Source organism: Camelus dromedarius, chromosome 4, assembly GCF_036321535.1.
Source record: "Camelus dromedarius isolate mCamDro1 chromosome 4, mCamDro1.pat, whole genome shotgun sequence".
In the NCBI taxonomy this organism is placed as follows: domain Eukaryota; kingdom Metazoa; phylum Chordata; class Mammalia; order Artiodactyla; family Camelidae; genus Camelus; species Camelus dromedarius.
The window spans coordinates 97,826,539-97,839,825 of NC_087439.1; the positions used below are offsets into that span (position 1 = coordinate 97,826,539).

General features: G+C 63.7%; 1 protein-coding gene across 1 annotated transcript in view; it reads left to right on the forward strand.

The window, feature by feature from the left end:
• Positions 1-13,287, forward strand: part of CROCC2 (ciliary rootlet coiled-coil, rootletin family member 2) — a 62,858-nt gene that overhangs the window by 44,423 nt on the left and 5,148 nt on the right. Inside the window, exons 23-30 of the mRNA XM_064485398.1 lie at positions 178-337; positions 1,484-1,651; positions 2,485-2,842; positions 3,045-3,208; positions 4,010-4,130; positions 4,879-5,199; positions 7,577-7,764; positions 8,088-8,225. Of these exons, the coding sequence (XP_064341468.1) occupies positions 178-337; positions 1,484-1,651; positions 2,485-2,842; positions 3,045-3,208; positions 4,010-4,130; positions 4,879-5,199; positions 7,577-7,764; positions 8,088-8,225 (1,618 nt within the window). The remainder of the gene's footprint in view (positions 1-177; positions 338-1,483; positions 1,652-2,484; positions 2,843-3,044; positions 3,209-4,009; positions 4,131-4,878; positions 5,200-7,576; positions 7,765-8,087; positions 8,226-13,287) is intronic.

The window sequence follows — 13,287 nt, forward strand, 5'->3', positions numbered from 1 at the left end:
GGGTGGGGGGGCAGGCCAGCTGGACCATCAGACCCAGACAGAAGTGTGCCCCACAGAGGAACACTTGGAATCAAGTTGGGGGAGCATCTGGCTCGAGGGAGGTGGGCAGCCTGCCGGGAGGCCAGGACAGTCACCTCGGGAGGAGCCCCCCACTGAAGCCCGTGACACTCTGCTCAGCTTTAAGCGTTCCAAGGAGGAAAAGGAGCAGAAGGTGCTGGTCCTGGAGGAGGCCCAAGCACTGGCTCAGAAGGAGGCTGGAGAGCTGAGGGCCAGCCTGCGGGAGGCGGAGCGGGCAGGGGCAGACGCCCGCAGGGAGCTCCAGGAGCTACGCAGACAGGTGAGGGGCTGCCCCGGAGCCCATCCTCCAGGGAGATCTGGCCCTGCCTGCGCTTGGCTTCGACACCCCCCAGGCTCCCAGGGCACCTGTGGGGCTGCCGACTGGGAGCTTGAAGACAAGGCCTGGCTGCCTGCGCCTTCAGGACTGTCTGTCGCCAGACCCAGAGCCGCCAGCAGAAGGGCCTTGCTCAAACCCGCGGGGCCCAAACAGCCCCAAACTTAATGGCTGAAGACAATCATTTTGATGCTCATGAGCTCTGAGGGCCAGGAGCTCGGCCAGGGCGCCACACAGAGGGGACAGCTCGGCTCTGCTCCGTAAGGCGCGCGGAGGAGACTCCACGGCGGGGGCTGGTGCGGACTTTCCCCACGTGTCTCTTCTCAGGCATGCAGGGCTGATGCAGGCTGTCGGGGGCTGGGGTGGGCGGCTCCCGGGGCCCCTAGGGGCCCGGGCTTCCTCCAGCACGGCGGCCCTGGGGCTCAGGGTGAACACATGGGCACAGCCCCATCCGTCAGCCCGGCTCCCCCGTCACGGGCCGCTCACACCTAGCACTTCGGTCTCACGCCCACCCAGAGCAGGGGCCTAGGCTTCCCCTCGCAGTGAGAAGCCTGCCAGAGTGTTTGTACCCATTTTTGTCAAACTTTTTCAGTTTGACAGTGTCCACAGTGGGGACAGGCACAGGCACCCTGTCACGTGTCACCCTCACTCAACCCGCAGGGGAAGGCTCTAGGACCTTCCTTTCCAGAGCAGGACACTGAGGCACTGAGGGGCTGTGGACCAACCAAGTTTGCTGCAAGTGAGAGCAGAAACTGAGCTCAGAGCCGGACCCTTAACCGCCATTCGCACTCCCTCATCAGCCCCCCTCACCCCTCAGCCCTGCCCAGGAGGCCTCGGCCGGATTCTCGGTCTCCGGGCTCCAGTGTCCTGGCAACAAACAGGAGGCACCAGGAGAGGGCGTGGAGTGGCTGAGGGCATCGGCTCCAAGGGCATGGTCATGGGATGGGCAAGGGACAGCCCCCAGCCCAGAACTGGACTTGGCACACCTACCCCTCCCCACGTACAGTGAGCTGCCTGGGAGGGAAGCCCCTCCCCAGCCCTCCCAGCACAGAGGCCCAGGCGACCCCGTCAGCACAGCCCCCACACCACCAGGTGAAGACACTGGAGGGGGAGAACCAGAGGAAGAGCCAAGAGGTGATCCAGCTGCAGTTCCGGGGCGCACAGGAAGCACAGCAGCAGCAGCAGAGCCGGCAGCAGGCTCTGGAGCTGCAGAGGCTGGCGGCTGAGGCGGAGGCTGCCAGAGAGGGCGCCCAGAGGGAGGTAGGAACCGAGCACCCCAGGGCTGATGGTCTAACTGGGGCTCCGTGGCCTCAACCGGGGGCCCTGGCTGCCTCCGTCCCCAACCAGCCCGCTTCCTGAGGGACCGTCGTGTCTCCGTCTGTTCCCCCATTCACTCACAAGCATTCAGAGGGTCCCTCACGTGAGTCCATGGAGGGCCATCCTGGGGGCTGGGGGCACAGGCCAGGCTGCGGCTGGGGTCTGCGGCTGGGGATGCTGGGCTGCTGGCTGCAGAGGGGCTGCTGGCTGCAGAGGGGCAGCTGGGCTGGGGAGGGCAGGGAGGGGAACACAGCCCAGGGGAGGATCTGTGGGGTGAAATGAGAAGGGAGGAAGGGTGGCCTGGGACACGGGAGGCTGGAGGACGGCCGTGCGGAGCCTCGCCCCACCCTCAGCCTGCGTGCGCTGGGACTGGGGGGGTGTTGGGGGCAGGGTGCTGCTTTACCCACGTGGAAGCCCATGTGGGGTGTCAGGCAGCCTGAGGTTCCCCAGCCCTGGACTCAGGGTGACAGACCGCGAGCAGTGACAGACAAGCAGGGAACTGACCAGAGGGTGGGCCCCATGCCGGCCACAGGAGGGGACAGCCTGGGGCCATTGCCCTGTCTTGCCAGGGTCCTGTGGCTGCCAGTTGGGCTCTCTGCTCAGGCCACCCTGTCTCTGCTCCGTGGTCCTGGGGTGTCCCTCCTTCTCTGAGCTCCGGTGTCCCCATGCCAGACATGAGCTGGGAGGCAGGTCCAGTGTCCCCCCAGCTGTGACATGCCGAGGAAGGGGTGAGGCCAAGAGGTCCTCTGTCTGGAGCCCCCACACCCCTCCCCCAGGTCCTGAGGCTGCAGCAGGTGCTGGCGGAGGTGGAGGCGCTAGGCGAGTCCCGGGAGAAGCAGCTGGAGCAGCGCCTCTGTGAGAGCCGGCGGGCAGAGCAGACCCTCCAGGCCGAGCTGCGCAGCGTCACCAGGAAGCTGCAGCAGGCCCGCGGCGTGGCTGGCAGCCTCCGGGCTCGCCTGGACGTGGCCGGCCACCAGGCCCGCAGCCTGGAGCAGGAGCTGGCCCGGGCCGAGGGCGCCAGGAGGGATGCAGAGGGCCAGCTGGGCCGGCTGTGGTCCGCGCTCCGCCTCGGCCTGGGGCTCCGGACACGGAGCCCCTCCGGCTCCCCCGAGCGGCCCGGCTCCCCCACCAAAGGTCAGCGTCCCCGGTGGCTTCAGGCGGGCTCCTGTCCCAACTCTGTCTCCCTCCTGGGGCACCCCCACCTCTCCCCAGGGCTCAGGACCCCATAGTGAGGGGCCTGGACCCCGTGCCTCTCCCCAAGCTCCCTGTGGACCGGGCATCTGCCTGTTTGTCACCGAGTCCCCACCACATCCCCTCAGTCGTCACTGTCCTCCAGGCTCAGACGGCTCCCAGAGTGCCAGCCCCCCAGCCCAGTCCCGATCGCCCCTTCAATGGCCCTCGCCTGAACCAGGAGACCAGAGCACAGAGGTGGCCGTGGCCTCCGTGCAGGGCGCCCTGAGGGACTTCATGCAGAAGCTGCGGGACGCCCAGCGGGAGCGGGTGAGGGGGGCGGGGAGGACAAGACTCAAGGGGCCCCGGGAGATGGGGAGGAGCCACTCACTCAGTCTGCTGTCCTGCTGTCTGTCCATCTGGGATCTGCTGGGACCCTGGCAGGACCCCATGGGGCACTGGGCGCCTGTGTCCAGCCCATCCTTCGTTTGGTGGGATAAATACCAAATGCCAGTCCCTTGAAACCCGGCCGCCCCGTGGCCCAGGGCCTCGCCCCCTCAGGCCAGACAGCAGTGCCTGTGCCCTGAAGAACCGTCCCAGGGCCGGCAGGTCGCCCACAGAGAGCCCCCAGCGATCCCTCACACGGGGGACCCAGCGCCCATCCTGCTGCCACAGGGCGCCCCGAGAGCAGCCTGTGAGCTGCCCCCCAGACTTGCCACGCGGGAGGGGCTTTGGGGAAAGACAGACGGACAGGCACCCAGGCCTGGTCCGGGGCCCGCCACTACACTCGCTCACCTTCTGGCTCCCGCTGCCCCCAGTGCCAGCCCCCGGGGGCAGGCTCGGGCCCCACTCAGGGTCAGGTCGCCCCGCACGCCCTACTCCCCAACTCTGTGTCTGTACCAGACCTGGACACTGGAGCCCAGCCCACACTCCTGCCCCTCGGTGCCCCCATTAGCACCTGCAGGTCAGCTCAGCTGCCCCACGCGGCCTGGCCTTCCTGCGTCCACAGCCCACCCCGCCCACTGCCCGGCCCCGAGCACCCAGAGCTGCCCCACCCTCCCCCCACCCTCTAGCCCAACACCTTGGCCCTCTGCTCACCCGCTGGCCCCTGACCTTGGTCCTCCTGGCCAGGACGCCTGGCGCTCCCAGGTCGGGAACCTGAGCCGCCGGCTGAGTGAGGCAGAGAGCGAGCGCGCCCGAGCCCAAAGCCGCGCGGAGCAGCTGCAGAAGGCTCTGGCCGAGGCAGAGGAAGGTGACCTCCCTTTCCCCAGCTGCCCTGGGGCCCCCCAGAGTGCAGCTCCTGGCCACACGTGCCGTGCCGTCCTGGGAATCACTCGGGCTTGGGAGGCAGGGCCCCCCGTAGCGCACCCAGAACCTGGTAGCTCGTGGGTCTTTCCCAGCCATGGCCTCCCCGTCACAGGGGAGCACAGTCCAGAGACTCCGAGGCCCCACCTGCGCTGCCCCCACCCCTCCGCCGCCAGCCCCTCTGCCGCCCCCGCCTCCCGCTGCTCCCATCTCCGGGCATCTGCACTGGCTGCGCCTGCTGCCCGGTACCCTCCTCCCCAGACAGCCGCGGGGCCTTCTGCACCTCAGGCCCTTGCCCCGGTCACCTCCTCAGAGAGGCCCTGGCCCTGCTGGTCACCGCACCTCAGTTCTGGCCCCCTCCCCTCACGATCAGGTCTGCCCAGGAGGAGGCCCAGGGCTGTCACAGTCTGGGGCAGGGATGTCTGGGAGCAAAGCCAGCAGGAGAGAAGGATGAGCCAGGGGGCGCCTGGAGTCAGGCAGAGGGAACTGGACCCCAGACTCCCCAGGAACCCTGAGCTTCCAGGCAGGACGGGAAGAGCAGGGAATTGTCAGAGGGGGCGCCGCTCCCACCCCCACCATCTAGGTGCCGGCCCTTAAGCTCACTGAGCCTCAGTTTTCCAACCAGTGAAACGGGAGGGGGTGGCCCCAGCCCTGCAGCCCTGGGAGCCAGGAGAGCCGCCCCATTTGCCCCACAGGCTGGCACCAGGCAGAGCGCGAGGTGAGCAGCGCACAGGCCGCGCAGGCCCTGCAGGGGGAGGCGCTCCGGCGCCTAGAGACCGAGCACCTGGTGAGCATGCGAGCGGCAGGCCAGGAGAAGCAGCGGCTCCAGGTGGGGACGCCCCGCCCCCCGCCCCCCACAGCCCAGCGCGGGGAGGAGGGGGTTTGCTGGGACGTCTTCTGGGGGAGGGGCGGTTTCAGTCCTTGTGGGCAGAGGCCCCTGCTGGGCTGGAGCAGGTGGCCTCCCTGGACGTGGGCCCCCGCACAGCTCATCGGGCCCCCCCCCCCACCGCAGAGCTGTCCCTGAGGGCGTCCTAGCTTTTATCTTCCAGGCTGGGGAAACCCAGTCCTGAGCAGCAAGCACGTGGCCCCAGCGGCACAGCCAGCAAGGGGCAGAGTCGGGGCAGACCCCTGCCTCCCCAGGCTGGCGGGGGCAGTGTGACTCTGGCCTCACTTCGGAACTCTCCAAATGTGTGGGGTCACATTTACACTGCTTCAGGGCCCATTTATGCTGACAAACACCGGAGGCAGTTGTACAGGGGCCCTGGGGTAAATGTCCCATGTGCTGGGCTTTGGGATGTGAATGCGGCCACAGGGGCTGAGGGTTTCAAGTCAGGAATCTGGGGTGGTGGCCGGGCCTGGGTGGGTGGGACCTGGCCCAGATCCCCTCACTCTCACGGGGAGCCCCGCATCCACCTACTGGTCCCACACGTCGAAGCCCCCTTAGGGGTGCGCTAAGACCCCTGGCAGGATGAGGCCAGGGTGCAGCTGGGTCTGGGCAGCTGGGGCCCCCGGCCACCATTCTCCCCGGAGCTCTTTGAGGGCCTCAGAGCGTGAAGAACAGCTGAGGGAGCCCAGGACCCCCAGAGGGATCAGGGAATCAGGAGCCCCAGGCCCCACGCTGGAGAGACGCAGCTGGTGGAGGCAGCAGAGCAGAGAAGTCAGGTAGGATGCGGGGGCAAGTCAGGGCTCCCAGGCCTACAAGTGCCTGGAGCTGCAGGCCAGCCCCCTCCAAGTATCTTGTGAGGAGGGGAGCCCAGAGAAGGACCAGGAGGGGTGGCCTGGAGGGCCCCGAGGAGCCGGGCAGGCAGCAGGGGCCTGAGTCCCCCCGGGCCCGGAGCCTCCAAGGAGGGGCCTCTGACAGGTGAGGGGCGGGAGGCAGAGGGGAGCTTGGGCAGAAAAGATCTGTGAGATGGAAGACCCTGGTGGCTGCTACTGCAGGGGAGAGACGTGGAGTCAGTCACAGGGCCAGGTGCCCAGCTGGGGACTCGCGAGGTGCCCGGGAGATGGGTGGCCTGAGAAACCAGCAGAGGCGGGGCAGGGCTGGCCCCGCTCTCCACGTATGTCCACGTGTATTTGTTCCATGCACACTTGAGAACAGTGTTTTCTGTTTGCAGGTGACACTTTTTGAAATACACCTATTAAATCAGCCTTTACAACTACGTCATTCAAACATTCCACATTGATTCTGTCTCTGAATTCATCAAAGCCAAGAATGTGTATTGAACTTCCTCATGGCCATATTTTTTGGCAAGGTCTCCTTTTGCTTCTCAGGGTCTTTAATTGGTGGATGCCCATGACTTGCATCCTCTAACATTTCCCGGACTGGAGGCCTCCACGCCCTGTCACGTGCCGTTGTCTTGACTTCTACTCTCTCTGATGCAGGCAGTGCCCCCCAGGGTCCCCGTCTTGGCCTCCGAGCTTCTGTTCTTTATACTTTCGGCCACCACTTCATCAGCCTGGCTTTGGTTCCAGTCCTACCTTGGGGGGGGGGGGGTCTTTCCCTGTCCCCAGGGAATTTATTCCACTTTCAAGTTTTGTGGTAACTCACACGCTCTGCCTTTCCTCTGTGGCTCACAGGACACTTGCTACTTTTAATGCTTCCCAAAACTTTCTTTCTGTCCTTGGACTCTGGGGTCATCTCCTCGCCTCTTTCCTCCAGTGCCTGCATCCTGGCCTCATCCCTGTTCCCCTCTCTTAGTCACCTCTTGGGGGGGTGGTGGCTAGAACAATTGAAACATTTTTTTCCTAATATTCAGTGCTAAGCGTGAAGAGAATGTGTCGTGTCACAGGTCATCTGTGCTCAGGGACCTCTGATGGCTGGGCCAGGACCCCTTGCTGTGCCACTGGCCTCCCCCAGCTGCCGGGGCCCCGCACCTGTGCCCTGGGGCTTAAGAGATCTTCTCTGCTCTGGGGCGCTCGCTTCCTCCAGACCTGCCCCACCTCCATCTTTCTCCCCTCCAGTGTGCGGCCCCTGAAGACCCGGCCCCTGATTCTAAACCCTGCCGTGTCTGCCCAGCCAGGGGCTTTATTTCCACAGCAGCCCCTATCTGGCACCCTCTTTCCCAGTGGCTGTGCTTTGGGTCACCACAGACTGGTGACTTCCCTCCACTCGTGAGCTCCCAGTCCTCAGGCCTGAAGTCCCTCTGCAGGGCCAGGGTCCCTCTCCCACTCCAGACTCTGGGGGCTGGGCCCCAGGCACCATCCTCCCTGAGGCTCCGGGGAGAGCCCCCTCACAGGCTCATGCAGAACGTCCCCTGGGCCCATTTCCCAGCTGTCTCTAGAGGCTGCCCTGGCCCTGCACGGGCCTTCTCCGAGGTTGTCACGTAGCAGTGACAGCAGGGCCCTCAGGCAGAATCGCCCTCCCGCCAACGCCTCCCTGCTGCTCCCTGGCAGCCAGGGCCCGGGAACCGGCCAGGCCCATCCACCTGGGCCCCTCCCCTTGGGTTAACTCGGAGCCAGCTGAGCAGAGCCTTCCCCGAGCCATCTCAGGACGACCTCAGGGGTCCAAGGTCACAGGCCGTCTTAGAGCTCTGGCCTCACAGCTGGGGTCAGCTGGATTCTTGGTGAGCGCAGGTGGCTCGGTGAGTCGGGCTCACCTCCCATCTATTCTGTGGGGCCTGACTTTCCTCAGGCTTCAGGCGAGCTGTTTGTCCTCTGACCTCAGTCTCCGACGGTGTCAGGAAACGGGAGGGTGTCAGGCTGTGAGCTGTTCCTTCCGAGAGAAAGCCAGAGGGCCAGCTAAGCTGTGAGCTGCACAGATGCCGCCGTCACAGCGACTTGAGCCGGTCGCTTTTGCCTGGGGTGGGGCGTCTCCACCTGCGGGATCGGGTCTGTCTCTGGTTTGGACAAGTCCTTCCCCCTAAAAGCACCGCTGTGCCGCCCCCCCATCCCGGTCTTTGTCCAGCGACACACGCCCTGCTCCCTGGGCCCCAGCTCCTCGCTGACCTTGAACCTCCCCTCCCACGTCCCCCAAGTCGGGGAGAACTTCGGTCCCCGCGACCACATCGCACTGTCCGCTCGCCCCACCTCCACGTGGCCCCGGGTTGGCCCTGTGTTTGTTCTCCGTCCGTCCGGCTCCCACCTGGTCTCACCATCTTGAACATCAATGACCGTTTTCTGACATGATCCCCATTTCTTGCCATAACTCTGTTCTCATTTTGATTCGAGACCCTCAGGTCGGATTCCAGGCCTGACTGCTCTGCTGCGCCGCAGTTGAGTGTGACGTATGGGTTCAGGAAGGGGGTCTGGCCTCACTCGAGGCTGGGAGCTCAGCAGACCCCTCAGAGACTTCAAGTATCTCTGTCCAGACATTTCAGGCCCAAATGAAAGGCAGAGGGGAAGGTTCCAAGGAGCGGTGGTGGGAGTGGGCAGAGAGGCCACACCGAGTCCTCACCAGAACTTTCCTGCTCCAGGAATAGGGGGGCGAGGCCCTGACCTCAGGGCACAGCTGCGGTGTCCCCAGGCTCCTCCTCCCTGGCACTTGCCTGCCAAGGGCCTGGGGGCCTTCCTGGAGCCTCACCCACCGTGACCCGCACCCCTCAGGGCCCCCCCTCCACGTCCCGCAGCCGCTCCAGCCTTGGGGCCTCCGCACGTGGGCGCAGAGGGCCTTTGGGGTCTTCCTACCCATGTCCATCTTTCTGCTTCGTCAGCTGTTTGGGGAAGTGTGTGTGCCGAAGTCTATCAGAATGACATCAAATTTTTCTGAATCCAGGCAATTATCGATTCTCCTATTTTCGGGCCAGTTGGCTCCCTCTGCTCTCCATCTTACGGGAACCCTCGAGTCCCTGGTCTCCAGCTCTGAGGAAAGTCTCTCCCAATTTTTGTAACCTGCTGGCCACGGTGGTGGGCGCCTGGGAGAGGCTTCAGACACGCCTCAGTCGCCGGAGGCCCAGGGCGCTCTGTACCACAGCAAACCAGGCTGACGCGCTCCCAGCGGCGGGGGGCTGGGGACACAGGGCCCCGCTCCCCGCTGTCGGCCGCCCCCTCACACCCGGGCCCGGCTGCCAAGCTGCCAGCACCCGCCAGAGCCAGGTGGCCGTTTACACAACGTCCTTCACTCTCACAGACTGGATTTTTCCCCCGTTTCACATAAGCCAATGTGTTTGTCAAGAGAAAGTTAATTAAAAACATATTTTTCTAATTAAATGGTAGGCTGTGCTATGCAAACAGTACGATTCTTGTTTGAGAGCAAATCCCTCCGTTTCCAGGGCTACCCTGGGAATTCAGTAGATCAACAATGCAGAACCGAGCCCAAGGGTTAGGACACGCGCTGAACCCAGCGCCCAGGGGGCCTGCAGGCAGCTGGCCCGAGCCGGCGGGAGGCGCGGCGGGGGGCCTGGCACCCACCCAGCACCACCCCCCACCCACTGGGAGAGGCTGCCCGATGTTATCCTCGGGCTGGGGCCGGGCCACAGCCTTGTCGCTCAGAGGGCCCGCGGCGCCCTCTTGGCACCCAGACTCGCCACGTCCACCAGCTCCTCACATGCCTGCACCCTGCCTCTCCCACACCCTCCCCTCTTCTCCAGAGCACTCGCCTCGGGGCCCAGGCCAAGCTTCAGTCCAGGTTCCAGAAGCAAAGCGGAGGCTGGAGGGCAGGGCGGCTCGGCGGCGGCACAGGAGGGCTCCTGAGGGCTCGTCAAGGGCGTCTGCGCCCGTGTGCCAGCCGCAGGTGTCAGATGCTTTGTGTGAAGTGTTTTGTCTGCACAGAATGAACTGGCGAGCTATCCGTCTTTCGGCCACCTGGCATCGTCGGCATAGCCTGAGAGTTAAGCTCTCCCGGGAGGCTGAAGGGAGCTTCCTGCAGACACGCTGCGCCCCCCGGCCCCTTAAATGGTGCGGCTCTCCCCTCTCTGCTCTGGCTGAGGCTTCCATCTCTTCCGGGGTCAGCTCTCGACACGGGGGAGACGTCCATCTCGTGTTTTCAAACACATTGCCGAGGACCGGCTCGCCTGTTTACCAGCTCACTTACGTGAGGAGTTAGTGCTCACACCTGCAGCCAGGCCGGTTTCTGTCCTTCGCGTCGGGGACTTCTGTCGGTTTCTCTTACTCTAACTTGCCAACGGCTCGTCTGTCTTATGGGTCTTTTCGAAGAATCAGCTCCTAGCTCTTGCCCCATTTCTGCCTAGTTAATTCGTTCCCCCTTTCATCCCCGTGAACATCCCCTTTTGGGTTGTAATTCTTCTGATTTCTTAGAGGAAGCGATGCATTTACGTCGGGCTTGCTCTTCCCATAGCAAAAGCATTCAGTGTTGTCACATCTTCCCCAGTTGTGGTTTGGTTTGTGCCCCCAGAGGTTTTTGATGTGAATTCCTTTCCTTTTTTTACCAGCTTTCTAGGAGTGAGTTTTTACTTCTTTAATTCAAAGGTTATTTAAAAGAATAATTAAACGTTTGTGCCTCGTCTTGCTGGAGAGAGGCTGACTCGGGGGCAGCTGGGACCTTCCGATCGACTTCTCCGTGGATCTCTGTGCTCCTGGTTTGTCAGCTGGCTGCTGGCTGCTGGCTTTCCAGGTTTGGTGTCTTCTATTTGTTTGCGGCATGTTTGCAGGGAAACCGGACAAGCTGATTGCAAAGTTTACAGGGAAGAATAGATGCTTGAGATTTTCCAAGGAAATTGTGAAATAGGTTAGTAAAGCTGACTGTAACACTCGGTGGTCAGAGCAGGAGGGGTGGCACGAGGGTGGGCAGAGTGACCAGCAGGGTGGGGCAGGTCTAGAGGTTCCAGTGTCCCTGACCGTCCCCAGACCCCGGGCCCTGTCTGGGCCACCGAGGCCCACTGTGTGAAGAGAGGGGCTCCAACCCTCCTACATCTGAGCACCTCCCAGTGCCAGTTCTGTCCTAGGACGGGCCAGGGGGCTCCGAGGCCCCAGAGGGCAGGACCAGGAGGCGGTGTGCTGCCCCAGCGCTGACCCACCCCGGGAGCCGGGGACCTTGCCAGCCAGTGAGCAAGTCGATCCGTTGTCACCAGTGGGTGAAAAGGTACCAGATCTGAACTCCAAGGGCCCAAGGGATGGGTTGAGGGTCGTGGGAGGCTCTGTTCTGGTGCAACAGGCAGGGTGTTTAGTGAGACTCCCTCTCGTCTGCTCTGCTAGTGGCCTCTAAAGGCCCCCACTTTACAGCAGCCCCCAGACCCACCTGGGTGGGGTCCTTGCAGTCCTCCCATTCTTCTCTTGGGCCTGACGAGAACCCCGTGAGGTCGCCCGTGACACAGGTGGAGAAATCAAGGCTGGGGGCCAGTCTAAGGGCGCCCGCCAACCCCGCGTCCTTTCCCCAAGCCCCAGAGTTGGGGGCTGGGGAGCCCACAGAGCTGCCGGTCAAGCCTGAGCGGAAGGCGGGGTCTGGCTCTCCCGCAGCTGAGCCCTCACAGCGAGCCCGGCTTTGTGAGGCTGGCCTGGCCAGCCCACACCTCCTGCAGCGTCAGGGCGCAGAAGCAAAGCAACACAGAAATGAGGATAACTCGGGGGCCAAAGGGGGGTGTCCATGGAGGGTGCCCCGTTCAATGATAACGGTTCATTTGAATTCCATAAAAGCTGAGTCATTACAAGAGGAGCATAATGCTTCCCATGAGTGGTTTGGGGCCTCTGTGAAACACCATGACATATTTAAGCCATATTTGAAGGAAACCTCTGCTTTTCTACTGGAAAATGTGTACAAACAGAAAATTGTAATTTTCAAAGAAGGGTGGAACCTCCCAATTTTAGGTACAAGCATCGCCCTCCTTCCTTTCCTTTTCTAAAGTGCGCAAGTGTCAGACCAAAACCAGCAAGTCCGGGGTCACCCATCTGCCTCACCGGCACCAGCCTCGGCTAGCACGTGGCCGGCCGCCCCACCCCTCCTGGGGTCAGCCCTCCTCCCGCATTTCCTGAAACTGAGCGCAAGAGTGGAGGCAAAGGCCCCTTAGACACACAGACCCCGGGACACAGCTTGGTCCCCGTGAATGACTCAAGTTTGGTGGCAGAGAGGGGGGCCCTGTGACTTGAGGGCTGGCACCTATGTGGGCCATCGGGGGTCCCGTGCCTTCCAGCTTCCCCTCTCTGGCTCTAAGCCCAGGCTCCCTCTTCCTAAACAAGCACCCTCCTGCCCCCAACAACCCATACCCCACTCCCCTCTCTGCTGGCCCCTCTCCCCTCCTCTAGCCTGGTTTCTGGAAGGGCTGCCCACCTCCCACAGCTTCAGCCCCTCCACCCCCCACCACACACAAAGAAATCACAGGAAACTCTGGTCCCATCCAAAGGGCCCTTTTGGGGTCTGCGTCTACCCAACCCCCTGGAACGCTCCGCATGGGGAACTGACCTCTCCCTCCCTCAGGAAACCCTCCTGTCCCTCCCATCTCTGCCAGCTCTGGGTCCTCCCTGGGCTGTCATCTCCTCTTCCCTCTGCTCTAACGTCCACTTGGCCTCGAACCCCTACTCCCCCCATCACCAGAGCAGCCCCCGTCCCCTGGCCACCAGTGCCTGGGCCTCCACAGCCACTTGGCCCTGCCACACCGAGTCCAGTGACCCCTGGGAGGCCCCTCAAGCGTGCTCCCCCACCTGCCCTCCCATCTCAGTAAATGGGTCCTGGGCCACCCGCAGTCCAAGCCAGGGGGACCCTCAGACGCAGCCACCTCCTGCTCTCCTCCAAACTCCTCGCCTCAGCCCCTGCAGCCCAAGCCGCCACAGGCTCCGTGTGCACAACTGCGGGGCCCCGACGGGTCCCCCTGGCCCCCTCCTCCACCCTCCCACCTGCCCCCCGCAGCAGGGGCCAACGTGGCTCCCCACTTTTCAGAGTCCCTCGTATCCAAAGGCCCTGACCCCCTCCTCCCATGAGACACACGAGAAGATTCAAATCTGGAGGCTCGCGGGCTTTCGAAGCCAGGCTGCAACATGGACGAGCCGTGTCCCCGATAATTCCCCAGGCCCCGCCACGCCGGCTCCAGCCTGGGGACACGGCAGGTGCTGTCCCCTCTTGGGGGCTCAGAGCGGAGGGTGATGGGGAGGTGGGGTTGCGGGGCAGCAGTGGGGGAAGGCCCACTGGCGGCCAGTGTCAGTGTGAGGCCCCGGCACTCAGGCTGCGAGAGGGGAGGCCCAAGTCAGAGGAGCACACGGTGGGCCCAGAGGGAAAGGCT